Source organism: Microtus oregoni, unplaced genomic scaffold (genome assembly GCF_018167655.1).
Source record: "Microtus oregoni isolate MIOR12 unplaced genomic scaffold, Mior012 000004F_ref0000308, whole genome shotgun sequence".
In the NCBI taxonomy this organism is placed as follows: domain Eukaryota; kingdom Metazoa; phylum Chordata; class Mammalia; order Rodentia; family Cricetidae; genus Microtus; species Microtus oregoni.
In genome coordinates this window covers 1,267,206-1,292,966 of record NW_024543063.1, presented here as the reverse complement: position 1 = coordinate 1,292,966, position 25,761 = coordinate 1,267,206, and the positions used below count along the sequence as shown (strand labels likewise).

General features: G+C 39.1%; 1 protein-coding gene across 2 annotated transcripts; it reads left to right on the top strand.

Moving 5' to 3' along the window:
- Window positions 1-692: 692 nt before the first annotated feature.
- LOC121447127 (membrane protein FAM174A-like) lies at window positions 693-24,566 on the top strand. Of its 2 annotated transcripts, XM_041650197.1 has the most exons (3): window positions 698-1,290; window positions 15,049-15,183; window positions 23,983-24,566. In XM_041650197.1, exons 1-3 carry the CDS (start codon window positions 854-856, stop codon window positions 23,984-23,986), a joined length of 576 nt encoding a protein of 191 aa, XP_041506131.1. In that variant the 5' UTR covers window positions 698-853; the 3' UTR covers window positions 23,987-24,566. The 2 variants fall into 2 exon arrangements, with proteins under 2 accessions (XP_041506132.1, XP_041506131.1); XM_041650198.1 differs by lacking the exon at window positions 23,983-24,566 and having other exon boundaries at window positions 693-1,290; window positions 15,049-15,187.
- The last annotated feature ends 1,195 nt before the right edge of the window (window positions 24,567-25,761 follow it).

The window sequence follows — 25,761 nt, the reverse complement described above, 5'->3', positions numbered from 1 at the left end:
ACTAAGAAATATGCACGCCTTTAATCCCAGCACTCGGGAGACAGAGGCAGGCGTATCTCTGTGAGTTCGAGACCAGCCTGGTCTACAGAGCTAGTTCCAGGACAGGCTCCAAAGCCACAGAGAAACCCTGTCTCGAAAAAACCAAAAAAAAAAAAAAAAAAAAAAAAATGGAGACTGTTCTCTTGCTGATTGCCTTTCAGGATGACTGCAGGTCCCTGAAATCTAACAAGAGGGATTTACAAATGTTTACCTTTTAAAGTGAAAAAAGCTGAATTAACAACTGTACATTTTCTAAAGTAAAAGCTTCCAAGAAAAGTCGGCATCCTTTAAGCTTGAAAAAGCTCTCCTTGAAGTTTGTAATGCTGATGAGGGAACTGGGACCAAAAGCATACTGATGGGACGCAGTTTTGAAGTCTGGCATCAGGGAACTTAATTTCCTTTCACTCGTGTGATGCACGCGTCACACAATCCATTTTCATTCACCTTGCTCTGGTTACCCAACCTGGGCCAGCCAGTTCACTGTAAAAATGAAAGCAAAGAAAGCAAAGCTGGCCGGCCAGAAGGTCCCACTGCTGCGCGTGCGCAATCGGCTCGAGCCGCTGACGTCACTGAGTGCGGCCCGCCCCTCCATATTAGCAACCAGAGGCGTCCGTAGCAGCAGTGGCTGCGGAGATGTACGAACTTCCGGTTGTCCCGGCGAGCTCTCGTCGCCGCCAAAGCCGCCGCCGCCGTCTCTTTCACCCGCCACCCGCCGTGCGGGCTCTCGGCCGGTTCCGGTGCGCCCATGGTCGGCGCTGCGGACCGGGAGGCTGGCCCGGCGGCTGCGGCGTGCTGAGAGGGCGGCGTGGGGACGATGCGGGCCCCGCGCGGCTGCTCCCGGCCTGGCCACCTTCTGGCTCCGGCCTTCTTCCTGCTGGTGCTGTCCGCGCTGAACGGGTCCGGGGCGGCGCTGTCCACGGCGGCCAGGGCGGCGCCAGGATCCGGGCCTCCCGAGTCCGGGCCGCGCACACAGTCCCCGCTGCCTCCCGGCCCCACCGCTGTCCAGCCCCGGGGCCAAGCTCAGGGTGAAGCCGCCGGCCCTCGAGGCGCGGAGGGCCGCAATGGCAGCAGCCCCGGAGTGGGGCCTGAGGCGGATGGCCTCGGAGGGAAGGCCGCGGAAGGCTCGGCCGGTGGCAGCTTGGCTGCTGTGAGCCCCAACCCTGGCGAGAAGCCCATGACCCAGCGGGCCCTGACCGTGTTGGTGGTGGTGAGCGGCGCTGTGCTGGTGTACTTCGTGGTCAGGACCGTCAGGTGAGGCATAGCCTCGATCCCCACTCCTCTCCCCCGACACACACACACACACACATTCACACACACATGCACTGTGGCCTAGAGCCCGCGGACAGGTGACCTGCCCCATGAAGCTGGGCGGATGTTTGAGATCCGGGTTTGACTCCCTTCCCTGCCTCCAGTGTCAGAGACCTGAATTCCAGACCATCCGGTTGACTGTCTTAATGGCCCTTTCTACCTTACCTCTGTAACACAAGCTGACGCCTTTCATTTATAAATCAGTAACCCATCTCCAGCATCTCGTTCCCCCAGGCTTGCCCCTGCCATAAAAGACACCCTTACCTTGACGTGGAAGAACTCCCATCCCCCCGGAATTTTGATTGCACAGCTGTGCAGTTCTCTTACCGCTCTGCAGTTGGTGCGGCTAACTTGTCGACGGGTTGCCTGTTAAGAGTGCGCTCCTGTGTGTGAGTCAGGGTTCCACTAACAGTAGTTCAAAAGTGCCCGGTGCGCGTTTCACTTTTATAAAACTTAGATGTCCCTCCTTGCTAGTTGTATTTCTTAGTCGGTGCCCTGAATCTTCCCCTAAGTTGCACTCGGTTAATTGGGTACTGCATCTCTGGAAAGGTGTCAGACAGAGCAAGACCCCCATCAGAAAGGGCCATCCAAGAGAACAGCTGAGGAGAAGCTAATGGCGCAGATGGTATTTTGTGATATTTGCACTGGTTTATTGCTTTCCAAATTAGTGCACACTTTCCCCATCATTACACACTATTATTATTTAATATATGTTGTTAAATTGTCAAAACAAAATTTCGTTTTTAGAGAAGTGTTTGTGAATGGAAAACCGACCTGACTTGATTAAAAAGTGTTTGATTAAAAAGCTACGATGCTTTTGGCGATGTCATCCAAGGAATATTATTGAACTTGTTTTTATGACACATCTTAATATTTGGTTGCAGTGTTTAAAACTATTCGCCATATAATATATTATCTTGACGCGTATAAACTACAAAATATTTACTGGGAAGGTTTGAAATTCTACACTGAAGCTGATATTAAGGAAATACCTCTTGTCAAGCTTTGTTGTTGTATGTATAAAAATGAAGAAAAATCAGAAAAGGGTAATGAATTGCTCCCTTATCCTCCAAGTTGATATGTATTTGAGGCTGGATTTTCTTTGTAGCCACTAACCAAATATTACAAATGATTGGATGCAGAAGCAGATTTAAAAATCTAGTGCTTTTCTTTCCTGTTTTTATTTTGTATATTCAGTTTAGGCCAAATGTTAGATTTTGAAGAAAAACATTGTACCACTCTTTTTTCTATTTTTAGTTTTATGAACCGTTAACATTCTAAAACATTTAAATCAATATTTAATTTTTCTCAGTTTTTACTGGCAATTTAGATATTGTTGTGCGTAATCTACATGTATAGCTCCCTAAAGCCTATAATAACTATTAAGAATGGAAAGTAGTTCAAAACATTTGAAAAACCCCTTGTAGAAGCAATGTTATTGAACTGAAAACCGTTGATTTAAAAAGTTCAGAAAATCCACAGCCACTCTTGGTCACTGGGAAGTTAGACAATGTTGAAAAGGTATTAAAAGCTTGTGACTACCAAAGTGAGATTGTTTGATGTTAAGAAATATTAAAGAAAAATGAACTTATTTTTCGTTATATAATGTTGTTTAATATTGTGTGTAATTCCTGTAAGGTACATAGAAAATGTGATAGAATGATAATTTGCTTGTTGCGTTTTCTCTTCCTTGTCATTCCACCTTATTTCATTTATAATCTTACCTGCACATGTTTACTGCCTTTGCTTTTCTATGTTTATTTCTGTTAAACTTGAGAGGACTCAGCCTTTTCCGGTTCTATTAGATGATTCAATAACATGTGTTATGAGAACAGCCAAATTCACAACTGAGACTGATCAAAACTGCGTGGCAGCATTTAACACATGGTGTAGTCCAAGTTCTAAATTTAGTTGGTTGCCTTGCATCCAAGGCTTGATTGGTGCTGACGGAATCAGGGGATCTCCAGAACTCATATTCTTTACTTCCGACTATGCTTTTCATCCTAATTATGGTGGTTGCTCATTTTGGCTCCCTTTCCAAAATATGTGTGACAGCAAACCCGAGTTGGCTTGCTTATGCCAAGGGAGAATACTCGCAGATCATTTGTTTAACTGATGATACTGGGTGAAACTGAATATTTTAATTGTAAAATTTTATTGTATTAAACTTTATGCGACTTCAAAAATGTTTTTTCAACATAATTCAGCATTGCAAATATTTGAATAGAAATAACTTACACTGGCAGCCTAGAAATATTCCAAACAACGACTTTCTTTCTGTAGAGGAACTTGGATACATTACAGGAGTGCTGTAGAGGCAAAGTAGACTTCACAGGATGTATACAGCCTCTCTGTGAAAGTGCTCTTGCCTGTCTTGTTCTTTACCCTGTGCCCATTACTGATCTTTGTAGCACTGTGCACAGCAAATAAAGCACACTGTTGGTTTGTGAATGAGCTTTAACTCCTTCTTTATGTTGCTGAATAGGTAAGTGGTGAGAATTAGAAACTTAAAGGATAATTGCTATTTGCTGATAGAACAGAGAAATAATGAAGATCTCAATTATTACTAGGATTTTTTTTTTCTTTTCTGTAGGACATTCTTTCTATACTAAGATGTATAAGGCCAGAAGCTACAATAGTCTGTAGCTTGCACTTATATTTTAAATAAACGCTGATTGACCAGTAGTGAAGCAGGAAGTATAGGTGGGGTGACTAGGCAGGAGGTAGAGGTGGGACAATGAGAATTCTGGAAAGAGGGAAGTTTAAGTCCTTAGTCGTGATCCAGACACAGAGCAAGCAAGATGTGACTGCTTTCGCCAAAAGAGGTACCAAGCCACATGGCTAACATAGACAAGAATAATGGGCCAATTTAAGATTTAAAATTAATTAATAAGAAGCCTGAGATACTAGGCCAATCAGTTTATAACTGATGTAGACCTCTGTGTAATTCCTTTGGGACTGAACGACTGAAGACCAGGTGGGACAGAAACCTCTGTCCACAGCCAGAAAACAATCAGAGAGAGTTATTACAATTTTAAGCGTTTTATGTTGATTATGTAAAAAATAGTTCCTATTATAAATTTATGATTAATTATTCTTACCTTAAAGCAGAGGTTTTTTTGTCGCCCTCCCCCCATGATGTATGTGTGTGTGCGCGTGTGTGTGTGTTTTATTCAGTGTAATGCTTAACTTGTCCTTTTTTTTTTTTTTTAAGACAAGGTTTCTCTGTAATAACTTGTCCTTCTTTAGGAAGGTCCTTGACTTCTCCAATCTCAGAACTCTGAAACAGGGATAAAGAGCTCTTTGAAGTGGTGGCGATGAGTACCAAATTTAGCTTTGATAGTCTTCATTTAGCCAGTCAGTATTTATTCAGCTGTCCTACACTGGGCAATCACAGTGTCGTTTTGAGATAAATCAACATTATTGTCCCCATGGTACCGCCAGTCTAGAGGAGCACTGGGACATTCATCAAACAGTTACACAGATAATTAACAGTCCCTCCAAAGGCGCACTCAAGTACCCTCTCCTCAGTGTGTCCTCCTTGCTGGTGATCCTTCTTCACTTTCCATCCTGGCTTCTTTGGATGACAAGAACCATGTGTATGTACAATTATTGTACAACAATTAAAAGTAGAATTATAATATTATGTATGTGTCTTATTAATACTTAGTGTTTAGAAACTACATAGCATTAGTTTAGTTTAACCAGAACCTGTATTCTAAGCATAAAGTGGAACTTTTTTCAAAGAATCTTTCTTTGTAACTAAAACACTCCTTTTGAGATCATTATCTACCATGCATATAAACTAATTAATATCAATAGTAATTGATGTATATCATATATAATGTCACATAATTTGAGTATATTTCCTAATTCTTGCAAAAAATCTTCAAAGTAGCTGATGTTCATCTGAAGGTAGTTGAGGCTGAACGAGGTCAAGGGTTTGTCTGGAGCACATCTGTAGGACCTGCCCAAATCCAAGTCCACCTGAACCTAACATGGCCAGTGACTGTGTTGTCTGCTTTAACAAATACCCCTTATTCAAGGTGATGCTGTACGTGAAGATGGCATGTTCATTTCTGGGAAAATGAAGTGGGTAGCCATTCTTTGTAAAATATGATTTTTTGGTGAACGTAACTTTCTAAGACTTTACAAATTGAAAAAGTAAGACAACCTTAATATTTGCTGATACTTATTTCTGTTCTAAACTTTAAAATAGTGTAGTGCTATGTCAGTCCTACATCCCACCCTTCAAAGATTTTCTTGATTTGCTATATATAGTCAGAGAGTGGATGTATTTTAAATAACTACTACTGCTAGACATTGCCCTGTCTGCTTTACTTTTTCTTTTCCTTCCTTCTTTCCTTCCCTCCTTCCTTCCCTTCTTTCTTCTCTTCTTTATTCTTTCTTTCTTTTGAGATAGAGTCTCACCATCTGACCTTAGGTGGCCTATTTCTTGCTATGTAGAACAAGATAGCCTTAAACTCAGAAACATCCCTGCCTCTTTGCCAGAGTGCTGAAATTAAAGCTATGTGCTACCATGTCCAGCTTGCTATCTGGTTTCTTAAGAGTTAGAGTTACTGAATGATTTTCACTACCAATTATAAAATTATGTCATTGATGAAAGTTCAGCTTAGACAGTGACAGAGACAGAAAGTTTGTAAAGCTGTTTCCATCCATTAATCACTGCCATTAACTTAATAAGTATTGCTGAGTGCCTGTCAGTTCCAGGTCTTGTGATAAGAACTAGCAGCGCATAAAGTTGGAAATGTGCACAATTTTAAAGAATCTGTTTATTTGTTCAGATGTCCTTTGAAAGTCTCATTTGTGCTCTGGTTTGTCATCACTTAGACAAGAAATATATATTGAATATATAATATAGAGAGAGATGAAAGTGCTCTGAAATAGAATTAGCAAGTATGACTCCTCAAGGAATTGTATTTTTTGAGAGATGAAGCTTTCCCAAATGTTTATGCATACTGTGAATAATACAGTGTATAATATATAAGCTGTGTGGCCTACTCTCCTGATGTCAAATAGGACCAGTGATGATGATATTAGTGATATAGCCTGTCGGTCATCAGTGTGGAATGAAACACTGGAGAAAGCTAAGGAAAACTAGGGAAGGATGGATATTTTACTTAACACTCTTCATATAGGAAGGAGCACAGTGCTTGCACCTGAATATTTAGTAAAGTAAGTAGACGTGAGCTGTAAATACTCTACGAGGGAAAATCAGAGTTATTTCATTGAGCATTTCAGCAGAAGTATCCTCTCTCAGCCTTCTCTCTCTACAAAACATGCACAAAGAAAAGCTGACCGAGTGCTAGCATTTACTAGAGTTTTGTGTTATCAAGAAGTCAAAGGGAAGAAAGGAAACACAACAGATTGAGGATTTGAGGAGCAGGCAGGGATCAGTGAAGACTAAGACAAGAAGGATACAAGACTAGCACTGCACAGAGGTCTCTGCATCTATATTGCGGGAATACAACTTTTCGTTGGTTTTTGTTTTTTGTTTGTTTGCTTGCAATGCTTCTTTGCTTTCGTCCTTCAGCTCAGGAATTAAATGCTCATGGAAATATAAGTTTACTTGTTGCCAAGGATGATAGCAATCCTAATGGCCATTTTACCAGATGGTGATTTTTGTGGGGGAGATCATACCAATAAGGATATATGGAAGTACTACAAGGACGGTGAAATTCGTAGTCGTCAGAAACAGTTGGTGCTCATCTTTATCTTCGCTTTAGGTTTAGGGAGGACTATTATTTTATGTTTTATGTTACTGTTTTATAACCTAGCAATTTAAAGCTCCAATCTTTGGAATTGGCTCCAAAACATTGTATGATTTGACCAGTTAGCATAGGAGATAATGTAGCAGGACAGAGTCCAGCCCAGCACTCTGGGCTATTCAAATACACACCCCTCATAGTCATAATTCTATAGAGAGGGTCCATTCTGAACAGTTCCCGTACAGTAATGGGCTATTTTGTGTTAATCTTCCTATGCTGGTTTCTTTTCTGTTGTCCTAGCCCAGGTCTATTCCAGTGTGGCCTGTTGGGAAGTCAGCCCTCCTGCAGTGTATGCCTTCTTTCACGTGTGACTTTGATGGTGCTCTCACAGTCCTTCTCAGGCTTGTGAATCAGGGAAGCAAACTGTTGCTACCTGCAAAGATTAGTCAAGGACTTACATATGTGTGGTACGGGTTCTGCCAGGTCACGGCCATTTTGGTGGTGATCGTGGTTATTGTTTTTTTTTTTTTTTCTCTTCTTAAGCATCATCTGTAAATCTCTCTCTTTTCTCCTATAATTTAAGCATAAGCCGTACTTTTGAGAGTTTCTTTTTTTTCAAGGCAATATTTTATTTTTATGTAGCCCAGGCTGGCCTCAAATTCCTTACATAACTGGGGCTGACCTTGATCACCTGATTGTCTCCATCTCCTGAGTACAGAACTTACAGTTGTGTACTACAGTGCTAAACATTTTCAGCATTTCATTCCTTTTTTCAGTTGATTTTATTATTGTTGATGAGTTGTGTTTGTGTGTGTGTGTCTGTGAGAGAGAGAGAGAGAGAGAGAGAGAGAGAGAGAGAGAGAGAGATATGCAGTCTCATGTGGACTATGGCACACAAGAGGAGTTCAAAGGATAAATTTCAGGAATTATTTCTGTCTTCCTATGATAGGATCTGGGACAGGATTCAGGTTGTCAGGATTTTAGGGGAAGTATTTTTATTCATTAAGGCATCCTGCTCTCTCTGAGTATTTTTAATGCAATCTTTTCACCTGTCTTTCCATACACGCTAAAACTGCTGCATTTAGTCAATATTTTTCTGTGTATAGCTGAAAAGGGAAGACATTTTAATCTTTCTTAATGTTAATTCCAGGACTGTGTTTCCCTATCATCTTAACACAAGGGAAATTGATATTCCCTATGATGTCCTTTGGTTTTATCCACCCAAGACCCTGCTCTGTAACTTTAAGAATGGAGAGTGGGAGGAGCATTGCCTTAAGCATCAACATGTATGTACTGCATTTGTGTGTATGACACATTATTCGGGAACTATTTGAAGGAAGGCTGCAAGTGTGGACTATATTAAAACATAGCCAAGCAAGTTAATGAGCCACTTTTGAATTTATGTAAGTTAGTTCATGGTAAATTTGAGTGACTGTTAAACTTCTCAAATTGCTCTGCTTGTTGGGACCTCAAAGATAACAAGTTCTGTTTCTCCTCAAGAAGCCAGCTGTCCAGTCGAGGAGTCTCACTGCTGATTAGGGTACTAAGTCGAAGTCAGAAGAGTTTAGGAATGAAGGATCAAGCTCAGTGTTGGAGGAAACTGCCCTGGGATCTTACAGAGGCCATTTGAAAAGGCACTCACTGTTGTTAGCACTCCAGTGTTTGTCTGTAATTAACATGTGTCCTCTTCAGGTCCAACCCAGCCTGCTCTCAGCTGCCCTTTACAGACAAGTATTTGGGTTACTGTTAGCAATCATGATTTTGCACATAGATGTCAGGGACCACCCCCACCCCTTAGCATGCAGGGAGATGGTTCATATGAGGTGGGATGAAACTCCGGTCAGTGTTGTCTTCTCAGGCACTGGGTCAAAACTTCCAGAGTCTGGTGCTGTGTTCTATTCTTCTTACACATGTAGACACAATAAAATGTTGGGAAAAGGTTTCCATGTAACAATTATCACAACAAAGCTTTAGACATAGCTACATAAATACTCCCTAGTAAAGTCGCAAAGCATCTATGACCGTTGCAATAAAACTGAGTTCTATTGGCCAGATAAACAGAGCTAAGGAGGACTTAAGGAGGAAGCAATTGTATAAGCATAAGAATGGAGTCTATTGGTGAGGATGCAAAGAACTCTTTCATAAGGATGCATTCTAGTCACTGATTGTCCAAGCTCAGGATCAGAGCCTACACAATGCTCAGGATATTGGAGGGTTTCGGGTGGAGGCTGGTTCCTAATAGAATAGCAAATTGAGAAGGAACATTTGAAGGTATGAGAAAGCACAGAATCTGAGAAAACAGGAAGAAGTACCTAACACTCACATGGTAGGAATAACAGGGGTAAGGCAGCAAGTGCTTTTGTTCTGAAATATCCCCATTTGTCTATGGCCATAGTACCCTGCACATGCACGATCTCATCTGTTACATCTTGTCCCCACATACTTAACCTCTTTCCATAGCTTGGCTTCTAACCACACCACTCTCAGACATCTTTACAGAGGACAGTTTATACATACTTTGCCTTCCTTCTGTGTACTCCCTCTGTTCTCTGTGAGCAGTGGATACAGCAGTTTATACTTTGGCTTCTGACGCACCACTTCTCAATTTTTCTTTTCTTTCTATTTATAGTGTCTTGTTTTTTTTTTAAATGTGTTTCCTTCTTGATAAAATTTATTTTATGCTTTTGGTTTGTTGGTTTGTTTATGTTCCTTTGAGGCAGGGTTACATGTGGTTCAGGCTGGTATCTAATTCAAAATATCTCCGAGGCAAGCTTTGAACTCCTGTTCCTCCTGATTCCACCTTTGGAGAGTTCTGATCTAGGCAGCTATGGACCACCGAACCTTTTTCCTGTTTTGATCACCATTCTTTTGCCTCGGAGAGCAGGTCTGTGAGTTCTAATGTCCCTTTCCAGATAATAGAATATGAGTATTTGCAATGGGATAGTCTTATCTCTGCTAATATATTTCAGTGACATGTGAATCATTCCCTTAACCCTTTGCATCTTATTATCCGTGCTGCTCAATGATCCATCCCAGATTTGCTTTTAAATTGCCATTTCAACCCTATTAACAGTGTTGTGAGTGATAAGCTACCCTATTCAGCTAGCTTCTTACTAGATAGAGGATATAGTCTTGCAAATTTCAAATTTGAAACCATCTTTCTGTTTTTGAGACAGTGTCTTCCTACTGTTAGGAATATTTCTAAAGGGGAGCCTCTCTGCTGGTGCAAAGAACTCCAATCAAACCAAATTAGACCAAATCAAAAATGCCCAAGTTTATTGAATGCAGCACTCTTGGGGGGTCAGGAGCATGGTGGGGGGAAGACACAGAGGGAGAGCACACGCAAAACCTGAAACCATGTGTTCCTTTTTCTGGCGCGAGCCTAAATAGCCTGTGGAAATGGTCCTGACCCTGGGGAGGGGTCAGCATTTGGTTTCCTGGAGATGGAGCCTGGCCCAAAGCAACTCCTGGGAGGGGGAGGGAGGTTGACGTGGAGCTTTTCACTCCATTGGTGCCCCATTGACACCCCAAGGATGAATGTCAGAGGCTGGGGTGATGACACCAACCTAACATTACATTTCAGACTCTTTGGACATAGGAGTGTCAGAGGGCTGAGGTCGCACTTTCAATCAAGCATCCCAGAGTCCTTGGATATAGGGTATCAGCTCAAGTCTGGCTACTTCCTGTGGGCACGGTGCGATATGGGAGAGGGGAGAGCTGGGAGTTAGTGTGCTCACACTCAGTGAGAGGCGTGGCAGGAGCAGCATCCAGTTTGCTGTCCTCCTGGATTCCTCAGGCAGCTGCTCTTTGAGGGAGATGAGAAAGCAGGTGGCTAGGAGAAAAAATATTGTTATTATTGGCTCTATGAAATGGGGCTAGCTATGGGATGAGGCAAAATAGCAGATAAAACCAGATTTTAGTTGGCAGGTGTCCTTAATCCAGTAGAGTTGGTACCAATGGTGAAGTCCCAGCAGCTGGTGCAGGTGTTGGCATTGTCTGGAGAGTGCTTTATAACTTGGTCCTGGCCCAGATTTCAAGAGAATATGTCTGGTAGTCCTGGTTTTTAGATCAGACTTTAAGACTGGTTGGGAAACAAATGCATGCTACAATTTTGGAATGGAGGTCAGAAAAATTACCAGTACTCGCATCTTCAATTCCCAGGACTAAACGAGGCTAGACGTGCAAGGGAAATTAGTAGACTACTAAAGTTGATAGAGTATGCATTCATTAGACATGATGGAGGTGATATAGAAAAGAATCTCAGTTCTTTCTTAGGAATACACTCAGTAGGATCTTAGCATTATGGCATCCATGGAAAACATGGATAGCCCTATTTTCATTTTTAAACACATTGATTTATTTTTAAGACAGCATCTTCCCTGTCACAGGTTTGCTTTGTAGCTTGGAATGCCCTTGAAATTCTGACCCTCCTTCCTCCACTTCCTAGTGGTGAAGGTGAGTGCTGAAAGTGTTGCTGTGCATCATTACCTCAGATTTCATGTGGTGCTGGGGATGGACCCAAGAGCTTTGTTAATGGGAGGCAAGCAGCCTTCTAGCTGAAGCTAGAATCCTACAATATGACCTACTCTCCGTAGAAAGCATGGTTGTCTGGCTAAGTCTCCAGCTGCCTCAGGTTTAAGTCCAATCTCAACAGTCATGACAGGACCATGGTTCTTAGGCCTTTTCTTAGTCAGTGCCTGAGTATAGCAGAGCATGAACATTCTGACAAACAGCAGACTCCTTAAGTAGCTGGCCTTTGCTTATGGGCATAGTATTGACCAGTCAAGACTAAGTGGCCCTCTGTCTCCATGCCTAGCCTTTCTTCCTTAGTTGTCAAAGGGTACCAAACTCTCGGAAGGGGCTCTGTGTGTTTTACAGTTCACTCTTGTCTCTCATATGTTTTTGCCATGTCAGTGTTAGCATTCTGTATTAATTTGTGGCAGTTCTAACAGATTAATACAGAATGCAAATACTGACATGGGAAAACATATGAGAGAATATATTGACTCAGTTACAGAGGCTGGAAACTCAAAAGTGTTAGTATTGACATGATTGGTTCATTCTAAATGTTGTGAAGGAGGATCTCATTCAGCCCTTTCCATTTACTAATAACTGTCTTATTTTCATACAACCCTATGGGAGCCTTGGAGAGGAAAGCGGTGGTCTGAATAAGAATGGCCTCCATAGGCTCATAGATTTGAGTGCTTGTTTCCTTGTTGGTGGTCTGTTAGGAAGGACTAAGAGGTCTGACCTTGTTGGAAGAAGTGTGCCAGTAAATGGTGTACTTTTGAGGTTTCAAAAGCCCCACCTGGCCCATTGTCTTTGCTCTGCCTGTTGATCAGGATGCAAGCTCTCAGCGACTGCTCCAGCTTCATTGCTGTCTACATCCTGCTCTGATGTAATGGATTTCCCTCTAAAATTGTAAGCACGCCCCAGTTAAATGTTTTCTTCTATAATAGTTGCCTTGGTCATGGTGTCCTCTTCACAGCAATAGAACAATAGCTAAGACAGTCTCCCATCCATTTAAAACACACACACACACACACACACACACACACACACACACACACGAGAGCACCTTTGTTACCTGGTCCAACTTGAGTTTCTCTGTAAGGATCATAATATCAAAATAAAGCCACATTCTGCATTTCTTATAGTTATCTCATCTCCTCAACTCTAACTCAAGTTTAAAATTTGGAAGACGTTGTTCAGTCTACATGTCATAATCATTATTTGTGTCTGTTTCTAGAAGAATTTCAACTGAAAACTGGCGTATTTGGTTTGATGAAGTGAAATGAGAACTTCCCAATTAGTCAAAGTTTTGAGTATGTAGCACATCCAATTCTGAATTCATGAAGAAAACTGTGAAGAATTAACATTGTGGCTCACTAGTGTTATTTGCTTATATTACTATTACCAAAAGTGCTTCAGATTAATTCTTGTTCACAAATTGCTTCATTAATTCTTGGTTATTTTTATGGTAAAGAAAATAACGATAAAAAGTTTTATTTGTGAAATATATAAGTATATAAATATGTAGGTGTATATTTATATATTGAAATCTACTCTGTTTTCTGTCTAAGCACATAGCTGATTCATAAGTACGTGTGTGTGCATGTGACTGATTTATATATCCCTCGGTCTAGTTAGGATGTATTATGAAACAAAGAAATTCCAATGGCTCTATTATTTTATACTTAATACATTCCTTGCCCATATTCCATTAAAAGGAAATGAAAAGATCCAAATTTATGTATCAAATGAGGTGTTCACACTTTTGTAGAGTAGTAAAGTGACATGGAATTTTATTTTGTTGTGTTTATTTTATGTGGCATCTAACATTTTTACATAAAATTTTATCGTGCTTACTTTAGTACTTTTATTTTCATTCTATAAATAACTGATGCATATTACTGAAACAGAAAGTTATGACTGAGCTGAATATGTTTAATGAAACATTAAGGAATCTGCATCTATGTTAAGACAGCCACTTGAATCACTTATGCTGTGATTAAATATAGCTGAATATAGATTACTGCTTCACTCTCTCCTGCCATTTCAGGATTCTGTACTTTTCTATTGTTTTAGATAATATTTCTAATTTTTATGAGACACCCAACAAAATATACATTCATGTTGCAGTATGTGTTTGTTATGCCTAATTGAAAAGTGTGCATATTAATAACCAGGTATATGGCTATTAACAGTTACATGTATGAGAGTAAAGACTAAATGTAGTAGATTTTAAACTCTCCTTTACGTTTTGATTGAAAAAATAATGTAAACTGGATAGTAAAAAATAAAATAGCTTTTTACCTTAAATTTTTGTTTATTGAAGTGAATATTTTGTACTTAGCATTTTAAGTACTTAATATATGTTTATGTAAATGTATGGGCACTTTGTCTTTCTGGGTTCTCAGAGTCCCTTTTGAAGACGCTCCTATTACTCTCCATTGGTGCTGAAATGAATATTCTAAATATCAATTAACATTATTATCTTAAGCTGAGTAAATTAGTGTTTAAGTAAAGGAAGTTTCATTTGTGGTCACTTGCTGAAATATTTTATTTTGTTTCTAATCTCCAAAAAGTTCCTGTGGAGGAACTACATACTATGCCTACCATGAGCTTTTGCGTTGGAATTGACTTGGGCATTGAATACAAGTTCATAGTTTCAGATCAGTGAGTCAGAAATCACGAGCTTAGTGACTCCTGGTCTCTACTCCTGACATTTTGGTTTAATTAGGGCCCTAGTATGATCATTTTAAAAATCCCAGGTGATTCTGATGGGTAGTCCAGGTTCTGAACCATTAATCTAAATTTGAGTTTGTGTCTAGAACCTTCTGTTATCTAAATCTAACTTCTTCATGGTAGCAGCAATGCTTAATTGTGTCTATCAATAAGAATGCATCACGGACTTGAGGTAAAGGCTAAAGGTGAAGGCTTCAGGAAATTTTAATATCTGGTGTAAGGCTTAGGAATTATCTTTTGGGACTGCACAGAGGGCTCAGCAGTTAAAGCACTGCTGCTCTTCCACGGGACCTTGAGTTCAGTTCCCAGCACCCACATGGGGCATCTCTGAACCAGCAGTAACTACAGCCGCAAGGCTGTGACATCCTCATCCTTCTGGCCTACGTGAGTATCCACACGAGTTTCATTCACTCACATATCCATAAATAGAAATAATATGTGATCTCTCAACTTCAGTTAACAGAGGGTGAAAAGAGTAGAGAGTGTGCTAGACAGGAGCAATGTTGCCATACAGATATATCAGAATAGGTTTATTTATTTAATGAACTACCTATGACCTTTGGTGCTAAATTGATTGTCTTCATACTCCTGATAGTAATCATTTTTTACTGAGTGTGTGCTTGGGAGGAAACGTGAACTAATTTCTTTAATTTACAACTACATTTGAGGTGATGATTAGGCTATATTAAAATAATTTTATTAATTTATTTGTTCTTTTTAATAGGATGAGAAGAAGAAACCGCAAAACTAGGAAATATGGAGTTTTGGACACTAACATAGAAAACATGGAATTGACACCTTTAGAACAAGATGATGAGGATGATGACAACACATTATTTGATGCCAATCATCCTCGAAGGTAAGTTGGTACCGTAGTTAAATAGTGATGCATATCTTTGCTCAGAAAACTGATGTATGATTTTTTACAGTCTTAATTTAGCAAATGTTATTGGTTTGTGTTTACTGATGTCCTTTGTCCTGCCTAAACCCCCCATCTCATTCACATGCCTTTGCTGAAATGCATATAGCCAATAGTATACGTTCCCTAAAATGAGCCACCTTTTGCAAATTTCTTTGCAGTATTTGGGGCTTGAAATTTTTCATTCTTGCGGCATTCATTATTTTTGCATATGTTTGTTTTATGTTTGTGTTTGAGAAGTATTTAGTAAGCTTGCTTTTATTTTTATATTCCTAAATGGTTTTGTTGTTTGATTTATTTGTTTTGCAAATAGTACTTCCAGACAGAACTCTAAGACTTCAGGTTTTGTCACCTCATGTAGCTGTGATGTCTGTGGTCAGATCTAGTCCCATGACATGCCAGGATCTTTCCTAAGGGGTTTGGTATGATTAATACCAGTGCAAATAGAATGAGAAGAGGCATCAAGGGTTACAGCATGTGGGCAAAATATGCTAAGAGAAAGGGGGATTTTTTGTGAAGGAAAGTTTGAGTCTAGAATCATGTAAATCTGAGAGCACAGAACTCATTCATTTACTTGATTAAATTTATTTAATCAGGTGTCATACTTGTGTGTAGTGCATTCTTCCTAACCTCACCCCCTTCCTTGTTGCTCTCTCTCCTGGGGACCCCCAACCATCCTTTCCCCACATTTATGCCTTTTCGTTTTGGTTCCGATGTGCTGAGTTTAATCTGGACTTTGTGTGAACACAGGTATACAATAACCCATTGAGCGTGGTGGTCTCGCAGTTAGGTCCATAACTCAGAAGAATGACTGTGCCTTCATGAGAATTGTTCAGGAGCCAGTAGCTCATCGGGGAGGACTGTGGCCCCAGTTCACCATTGGCTATTGACAGGCCCAGTGTTAGACATGCTTGGTGCAGATGACTCAAGCCGCTCTTTGCAGTGGATGTGTCATGCCCTGAAGGCAGCAATTCATAGTCCTTTTCTGTGTTTTCCGCATGTTGCATTCTTTCCACTCAGTCTTATGAAATGTTTCCTGAGCCTTCTGGGGTAGTTTAAGTGTTCTGCTTAGGGCATACCATGACTGCATTCATTGCTGTTCATTGAAAGAAATATATCTGTAATTACAGATAAGAGTGACATTTGCCTATTGGTATAAACAGGTGTATAGAATGCAATTTGGTTCCATGTCAATTTATTAAAGCAACAGTAATGAATCCCCAATTAGGCCCCATGTTCCTTAGCTTCTAGCTTTGTGGGTTTTCTGTTTGTTTGTTTGTTTTAGTGTGTTTGTAATATTAGGTGTGTATTCCTCTCTGGAGAGGCCAGTCTAAAAGCTGTTGGCTGTCCTTGAGATGCTCGTGTCACTATTGCACTGCTGGGCATATCCCTCAGGTTCCCGTTGTTCTTAGGGTTCATGCTGGGTGACTTTATATTCATGTAGAATTGAATAGCTCAGTTTTTGTTACCTCTGTTTCAATCCCAAGGCTTCTCTGTTCTTAGGATGGAGATATTCTACATGGCTGAATAGCATCACTCCCAGAAGCTATTATTTATTAAATATAATTCTCAGTGCCAGATATGGGATACTACTTTACCAATTGGTGGTAGAGAGGCCCAGCAGCAGCCTTTATAGGACCCTGCAGTCCTATGAAAACTATCACGGAGAAAAACATGGCTCAATTCTAACTTGATTTCATTTTGTCATGCATCTGAATGCCTATTGTCTTCATCTGGTTCTGATGAGCAAACAAGAGGAATGTCAAAAGCCAGTAGTTTGGTGGGTAAGACTGGCTTTATTGGTTTTCTCTTTTTGAAGTGTGGGCCAACTAAATTTGTTAGCTTGCATTTAAAAGTCTATGTATGTAATATGTACTTGTCTTTATATTAGAATTAAAAGAAAATAAAATGAAGTAGCATTGAGAACAAAGACTTACTGAGTAAATACAAGATGATCTCATCTAGAACTCCATGTGAAAGTGTTAAGTAAAACAATGGCATTAGAATTCAATTTACTTTTCAAAATTATTATTATTATAATTTGCAATGACCATAATTTTATTTAAGCATGGTAGGTACTTATGAGATGTCTGCTATATACATTCATAGAAAAGAATGACATAAAATGAAATTAACAGTTCATGATTGCCTCCAAAGAAGAAGTCGATTTGAATATCAACTCATCTGTCTATAAGAGGCTGTAGAATGAATGTGAGACATCCTCCGTACACTCATGTTTCAACACTTGCTTTCAGCTGGTACCATTGTTGTCTCCAGCTTGTAAAACCATTAGCCAATAGAGACTTGCTAAAGAAAATAGGATACTGTCAGTAGGACATAACGGTTCAAAAAACGCCCCAGTTCCTGCTCACTTTGTTTCCTGACTGTGGGTACAGTGTGAAGAGCCATCTCATATTCTTTCTACTGCCATCCTAGTTTAACTGTGATGGAATGTGCCCTTCAAAGTGTAAACCAAGCTAAACGCTTGCTCCCATGAAGTTAACTAATACAGGAATTCATCAATGGCAAAATTGCAACAGGCAGAAATAACTACCTAAAATTTAGTTGTTGTGAAGGTGAAGTTTCAGAAACAAAAGAAAGAAACTCATGAAACTACCACATATAATCATATAACATCAAGTTTGTAACCTAAAAAATAAATTCCTAGATAACCAATTGGTGTATTGGTGTACACTCTGCAGAAGAAGGTCATCTCTCCTGCTCCTAGCATTTCTTACTTTCCAGTAGTTCTTTGCATAGGGTTGAGGCTACCTGGACTTTTCTCTGTTCAGTTTGTCATGTTCTCTTGGGTCATTTATGTTCAGGTCACATTTGGGTGACCATGTTAGTGAGAATTTATGGGTATATCTTCTAATATCACTAGGAGATACAATCTCATAGCAAATTTCCTGGTCCTCTTGCTCCTGGAATCATTTCACTCTGGCAATTTTCCTTGAGCCTCAGGTAGGGAAGTGTTTTGTAGGTGTATCCCTTGGGACTGGGCTCAACCACTCATTTTGATGATTGCTCTGGGATTTGAAGGAGGCGAGAGTAGGAAGAAAGGTGAGTTAAATCCTGCAAATGTAAGAGTGATTTGTGCTATTTAAGGGTTTCAGAGACTGTCAAGCAGACTTAGGAATTACCTTTTCTAGACAAAGGAGAGAGAGATAGTGATAATAAAGGTGGTGTAGTGTTCAGAGATAAAGTAGTGAAGTCATCTTGAAATTTTAGATCACAGTAGGTATTAAATATAGCCCAGCTATACATGGGGAGCACACTCAAACCGTATGAAACTGTAGAAGTTTTTATCAAGGATGAAGCCAGTTTTATTGTGAGGAAGTACGGATGATTTGCAGTATCCCAGTGATCAGAGCAAACTGGATGGTGGTGGCGCACACCTTTAATCCCCGCATTTGGGAGGCAATCCATTCACCTTTTGAAAGTACGATTCCTGAAGTAGACGAGTTGAGAAATGTAGCATTCCCCTTCCTGTTTCAGTTGTTAGAAAGAGAGAGCTGCATTCAGTGGTAGCGACTGCTACTGGTGCAACAGTCGATGGAGCAGGCTTTGCTGGAGGCTGGTGACTGCAGCTTGTGCTGTGCTGCGCTGATTATGTTCGTCACATACGATGCCATAAAGAGGAAATAAAAGCTAGCCATCAAAGAACGGACATAAAACTGTTAAAGTTTGGAGTTTGTCACACTATAAAAAGGATGACTGGGCCATTTCTGGTCTTTTTTTCCCTTAGAACTATTGAAAATGTGATAGAAGATAGAATTATAAAATCCTACCTAAGACCTGAGCTATAGCTCCATGGTGGCGTGCTTTGCAAGAGGGGAAAAAGACCCAGAGCAGGTTCCTGTTGTTAGCTTAGGTGGATCCATCCAAACCTCACAATTATTTAAGAAGCCTCTTTAGCAACATAGAGTCTCAAGGGGGAAGGCTAACCTGAGTAAACCTACCAAGCATAACTTAAGGTAGGTATTTTCATGAATTTCTTTTTTTTTAATCATTTAGCCAGTTTAGAATCTATGCAAATAAATATTCTAAGTACATGGATAAGACAGACAAATGAGTATTATTCAAAATTATGTCATATCTCTGCTACCATAACTTTGCAAACAAGGTCTGTTTTTTACTTTTAATCCTTTTATAATTCTTCATTCAAATTTATATATGCTGTTTTGCTCTTTAATTTTTATTTTGTAAGATTATAATTGTATCATTTCCCTTTTCCCTGTCCTGCCTCCAAATTTTCCCATACTCCACACCTTACTCTCTTTCAAATTTATGGCTTTTTAAATGTATCGTTATAACATACATATATGTTTATATGTATGCACACACATGTACACATACATACACACTCCTAAATAAATAAGTACAACCTGCTCAGCCTATATAATGTTACTTATCTATGTTTTCAGGGCTGACCATTTGGTATTGGATAACCAATTGATGGGCTCGTCCCCGGGTAATACTATTTCTTCCCCTGTAGTTTCTTTGTATAGGTTTGAGGCCTTGTGGTCTTTCCCCTTGAGTTTGGCATTCCTGTTGATGTTGTCTGTGTTTACCTCATCTTAAGCAGTTGTGTTGTTAAGAATTTGTGGATGAAGCTTTTGACATTTCTAGGAAATACAACAATCTGACAACAAACTTCTTAATCCTCTGACTCTTACAACCTTTGCACTTCTTCAGCAGAAATCCAGAGTTGTCGATACCAGTTCACCTGTCAGTTCCATTGGATGAATCTACAGCGCCTTTATCTATCTGTCTTATCTGTAGGTAGGTAGGTAGGCAAGCAGACAGACAGACAGATGTATAAGTGCAATATAGATAGGCTAGTCTTTAACTTGTGGTGATCTTCCTCCGTAAGCCTCCCAAATGCTGAGATTGTAGGTGTGAGCTTTTATTACATGTCTCACTTTTATTACTGTCGTGTATAATAAAACTTAGCAGTGAGTCTACATTCTGTTGGCAGAAATAATACTCAAATTTAGTGGGTAGAAAGTATCTCAGTAATCAATGCAGCTGTCCCTAGGTGGGAACAATTCACTCTGATTGGGAACTGTAGCAGGAGTGGCTGAGATGGCAACTGGTCTCAGGTGTACTGGAAGAAGAGTTAGCAAAATGCTCTCTAAAGTAGTTTGGTTGACTCTCATTTGAAAGAGGAGAATTGGAGCTGAGAGAATTTAAATAACTTTAGACACCCCATCCTGTGACAATCTCTTTCCATTTGTTTAATATTCATTGATTTATACCTATAAACGTAACATTTTGTCTCTTATGTCATGCTAAGGCCCTCCATTGCTGTTAGTTTTCCAGAAGTGCATTCATAAGTTAGGAGTCTGAGACCTGTGGCTTGTTCTCTTTCCTGCTTCGTGAAGAACATTCGTGTTCTGCGGTAGCAGTTGTAGTAATTAGCTCTGGTCCTATCTTACTTCTATGGTGTAAGTACTTTAAAATTTTGCTTTATTGCCAGGAAACAAATCATTTCTAGAGAGGGAGGGGAGTTTTCTTCCTCACAGTTTTAAAGTTAGTTTTGGGTGCTGTTTCTAAAGAGTATTCCTGTCATAGTATCTCATCCTATTGTTTAGGGACTATAAATGCAGGAAAAGTCAGGTTTTCAATGATGGGTGGAGTTTTTTCTTCCTTTGGGCAGAAAAACTCAGGAAAACAGGCAGCCCTATTATCACTAAAAATACTTTTTTAAAAAAAATTGAGATTGCATTTTCTTCTGTGTCAATATTCTACTTTAGTGTTGGACACTTAAAACAACTTTATAGTTCAAACAACAAATAGAAATAATATGTTAGTAGTGTTAAGTTTAACTTCTATCAAAAGTAAAAATATAATAATACATGCTAGAAGACAACTCTAAAATTAAGGAGATGGAATATAAAAGCTAATACTAATGTCATTTTAATGCCATGCTAGTAATTTGTGTCAAATATGTCATTTTAAAGCCCCGAATTTGCTTCCTTACTATTTTCACTCTGCTACTGTAGTTTAATACTGTATGTGTGCATTATAATTTGTACCTGGAGATACCAAGTCATAAAATGCTTCCTAGCTGTTTGTATCAGCTTGTCAGAATCAGAAAACAGATTTGGTAAGTTTTGACATGTGCAATAATTAGCAGGACCTTATCGGGCTGGCACTACAGATGGGTGACTGAAAAGTGCTGTGACGTGTATTAAGCAGTTAGATGTGGTGGGTTGACATGGTTCTTGAGCGTCACTTCTCGCTAAGGGACTGGCTTAGACCAGTCTCCTGAGGCTGGACTCTTCTTCCTGGCCACATCACTGTCACGTAAGGGAGACTGACTGCATCACTAAGGTTTTGCCGCTGCTTTCCACTCTCGAGCCTTTGCCTGTTCACATTGTGAAGACTACTTCTAGAAATCAACACTAACCTTCCCTTGCAAATTATAGTTTCTTCAATTAAATGTTTCTTTTAGAACTTCAGCAACCAACTGGCCAAAAAGGTGTTTTAGAAAAGAGGCTTTAAGTCAAGATCGCCTTCATCTTCTGAGTGACGACCAAGCTGTGTGGGTTCTTTTGCAAGTACAGCTGTCTTACAAAGTAGAAAAGCGGGATTTTTATCTTAACTAATTTATTAATTGATCACTATCTTCCCAGCTTTCCAAAATTAAATAAAATTTCTGACCCAGAAAATAAAGCTAGGGGATCAGGAATTTGCAATCATCTTTAGCTATATGAGACATAATAATAATAATAATAACAATAATGGGAATTTGCAAGCATTTTTAGCTATATGAGACATGATTATGATGGTGATGATGATGATCTTAAAGGGCATTATTTGTGACAGTTAATATAAACCTAGAACTAAGCATGGTAGATAATGCTATAATTGTAGAATTTGGGATACTGAGGCAAGAAGATTTCTGGAACTACAAAGTAAGATCCTGTCTGAAAAAAAAATAAGATTAAATACTTTAATATATTTTAGGTGATTAAACAACAAAAAGAAATGCTTTAAATTTTTAATGCTGTTCTGCACACGACACATGCAGACCAGTTTATTGCATAACTGTTTTGAGTGTACTGCAAATCATGAAAGCATTGACTGCTTTGCTTAATAAAAGAGTCTACCTATCTTTTGTCTATTTCAAATTGTTGTAAGTTCTGCAGAGACTTAAACTGTTACTTAATCTAAAGCTCTGTTGCTTTTAGGCTGACCACTAAAATATCTAAACAAGGTGCCATTTTAACTCTGGCAATGCAATGATAATTCATGCAAGTAGCAAGTATTTTTCCTACCAAGTGCTTTTGCATTTTCATATTCTTGGAATAATTTGGCAGCTTGTGATTGCAGTTGCACTTCTTGGTATGTGATAGATTTTTATCATCACAGAAATTATTGAACTTCGCTTATCTAGGATATTATTCCATCTCACAGTATGGCTCCCTTAATAGGACAGGGTGTGCTAGCAGTCCTGTCTTCGGTGGTTACAGTCTGTCCAGTTTCCAGTTTCAGTGTCTGTCTCTGCCGTAACTTAATAGGCATAGTTCTCACTACCCAGCATTCCGAGACTGTGCCGTGCCCTCTTGACTGGCCTGCCTGTCCGCCTTTTATACCATCTCGATTCTTTCTTCAGGAAGAGGAACTCGGGTATTTTTCTTAAATATTCCTAATGTCCTCCTGGTTTTCCTGAGAAAGGGCAGCTGAGTTAAGGATAGCAGTTGAGAATGGCATATTGATGCAGTGATATGTGAGTTGTAGTTATTTTTAAAACATGCACATGATAGCCAGATAAGTTCATGTGGGAGAGGAAGAAAGTGTGTGTCAAGGGGAGCTGAAAGTTCCAGCCAAGGTGTGATGTTATATAAATGTGCATTTGTTCTCAGGCTTTGTGGATGTAGAATATTCTGGAGTTAAATTAAGAAGTTCATATAAAAACAAAAGGAAAACTCTAAGATAGAGTTCTCAGACCACGCCATGCTTTGGAATAAATGAGTGACACTGTTAGATTTGTGTCCTAGATGACCCCAGTGCTTTGTAAGTTACTCGCTACTAGAGTTAAGAGCTGAGGTGCAGTGCTTTGATCTGCTTTGTATGATTCAGTGAGGAGTGAGTAAGAATAAAGATTCATATCGCTATATATATATATAAAAGAAAAATAACTAGACATCCCAATGTATGAGATTATTGAAAAATGTGTCTTTTCTTTGTTTGTTCACTTGTCTGAAATGTAATAACTATGTAGCCCAAACTAGCCATGAATTTAAGGCAATCCTCCATACCCACCAAAACTGTCTTTTTGTGATTTTTTTTGTTACCATACTACAAATATCTAAATTATTTTTTTCCCTTGAATGTGATTTCAGACTTAGGCTTTTGATTGCATTTCAGAAGCTGAGAAGATTAAAGAGCTGTATTCATAGAAATTGTAAAACAAACCATTGTATTGCCTTAAGTCAGTTGAAATCATTTGTTAATGTTTTGTGAGGAAACTTTATTGTGAATATAGACATGGTTTTATGACTCAGAATATTATATATATATATATAATTATTTTGAATAGCTAAAATTACAGTTCAAAGGATAATATTTGAAGTGGATAATAATGACAGTGTTACCCAGTCATGGTGACTTATAATAAAGATTTATTTTTTTAGCTTTAAATTATTCCCCTCAAAACTCCTGAATATTTAGAGGTGTTTAGAATTTATACAGAAGTGTAATTTATATATTTATTTATTCGTTTTACAGATGAGAATGTGCCTTTCATGAGAAGACTTCAAATTTCTACTGAAGAACAGTTTCTATGTCTAAGGAATAAGAAGCCACTCTATGGAGGGGAGGGGAATTTAAGTTGCAGACATTATGACAACCTTTAATTTGTTGTTACCGCAATAAATATTGTATCATTTTGTTATATCTTTGTATATTTGGAACTGCTCTATTAATGGGCTCCATGCTGTTAGGGACAAACAGTACTGTACTAGATTTTGCATTTGAAAATTATTTTAAAATGGTGTTTTCTGAAGCACTTTTGTTCCTTTTACCATATTATTGTAAACTGTTACTAATCAGTTATTGTTAATTATCTTGTTAGCATCATAATTTAAAGAACTATAAGCCACAACTAACTGGTATGAAAAAATAATTAAAATTCTTCTTTACTAAAAATTTCTCATTTTTATGGGGAAAGAAAGCCAAATTTGTTATGTTGTTTTTGAGTTTTTAAATAGTAGTAAATGTCTGTGCTATTGTATGCAAAAGAATGAATGTAATTTAAAATTATTTAAGTGGTACAGACAGAATGTGTTTACAAAATAAACACTCCATTGTTATATAGTAACTTGTGTGTTTTTATATTATCTCTATATACTGAGTCCAAAATGTAATTTTGGACACTAGCTTGGTGTCTCACATCTATAATTCTTGCATAAAGCAGATTTCTTTTGAGTTTGAGTCCAAGAATAAATGTGACAAAGACTGAATATCTTCTTAGAGGTGAGATATTTTGGAAATCTATGAATGTCAAAGGCATTTGTAGTTTAGTATGAGAAAGTGAATTACAAATAAGATTTCTTGTCAGAGATGAAGAGATTGAAATATTCCATCTGTAGACTTTTAATCTGTAGTGATTAGCTTCATTATCACACAGCAAATCTAATCTCACCCAGATCTGGTTTTACACATTTTAAATTTTAGAAGAAGACTTACAGAGAAGTCATGGGTCCTGAATGCCATTGCTTGCTAGCATTAATGAGGTCATTCAGATGTGTGACAGAATGGGATAGTTGCCAGTCATACGATTTATTTTTAATTTATCAGCTATACTTTATGGCCCCTAGTTCTGTTCTGTATCATATTTTCTCTGTAGCAAAGCTAATCAGGAAATCTCCCTCAGTTGGTAAACTTAGCTATTTTATAGGCTATTGCTTCATGATGAATTGATTTCAGTTCTACCGTGCTTGTATTGACCTTAGAGTTACTCCCATTCAACAAGCCCACAATAGATACTCCTCTAACAAAGAGGAAATGTTCAAAAGAAGAATGGTTTTATATTTGAATATAACCCAGGCCTGTAATATTTTAAATAAAACTGAAAACTTACATGCTACAACGTCTTCTTGTTGTAATGGAAAAATTAAAAATGCTACAGGATCCCCAACAGCAGTAGGCAGCAGAAATGCTGTAGGTCCCCAAGTGGTGGTAGTGGGCCATGTGCCGGCAGGCAGCAGGCCCTGAGAGCAACCAGTCCCAGGCAGAGATGGATGCTCATCCCCAGCTGTGGCTGGTCCCATGCAGGGAGACACATGGTGGATGGGCAAGAGACAGAGACATGGATAGGCACAAAATGCAGAATGAGGTTGAATATTTATTCAGGGGGGTTATGAAGGGGAGAGAAGGGGGAGAGAGAGGAGAGGAAGACAGGGGGAAAGCAGAGAAGTGGGGAGAGAGGCAGAACGGAAAAGAGAGCAAACTCAGGCCGGAAGCTGAAGATCAGCCTGCCTCAGCAGATGAGGGAGTGGGCGTGGC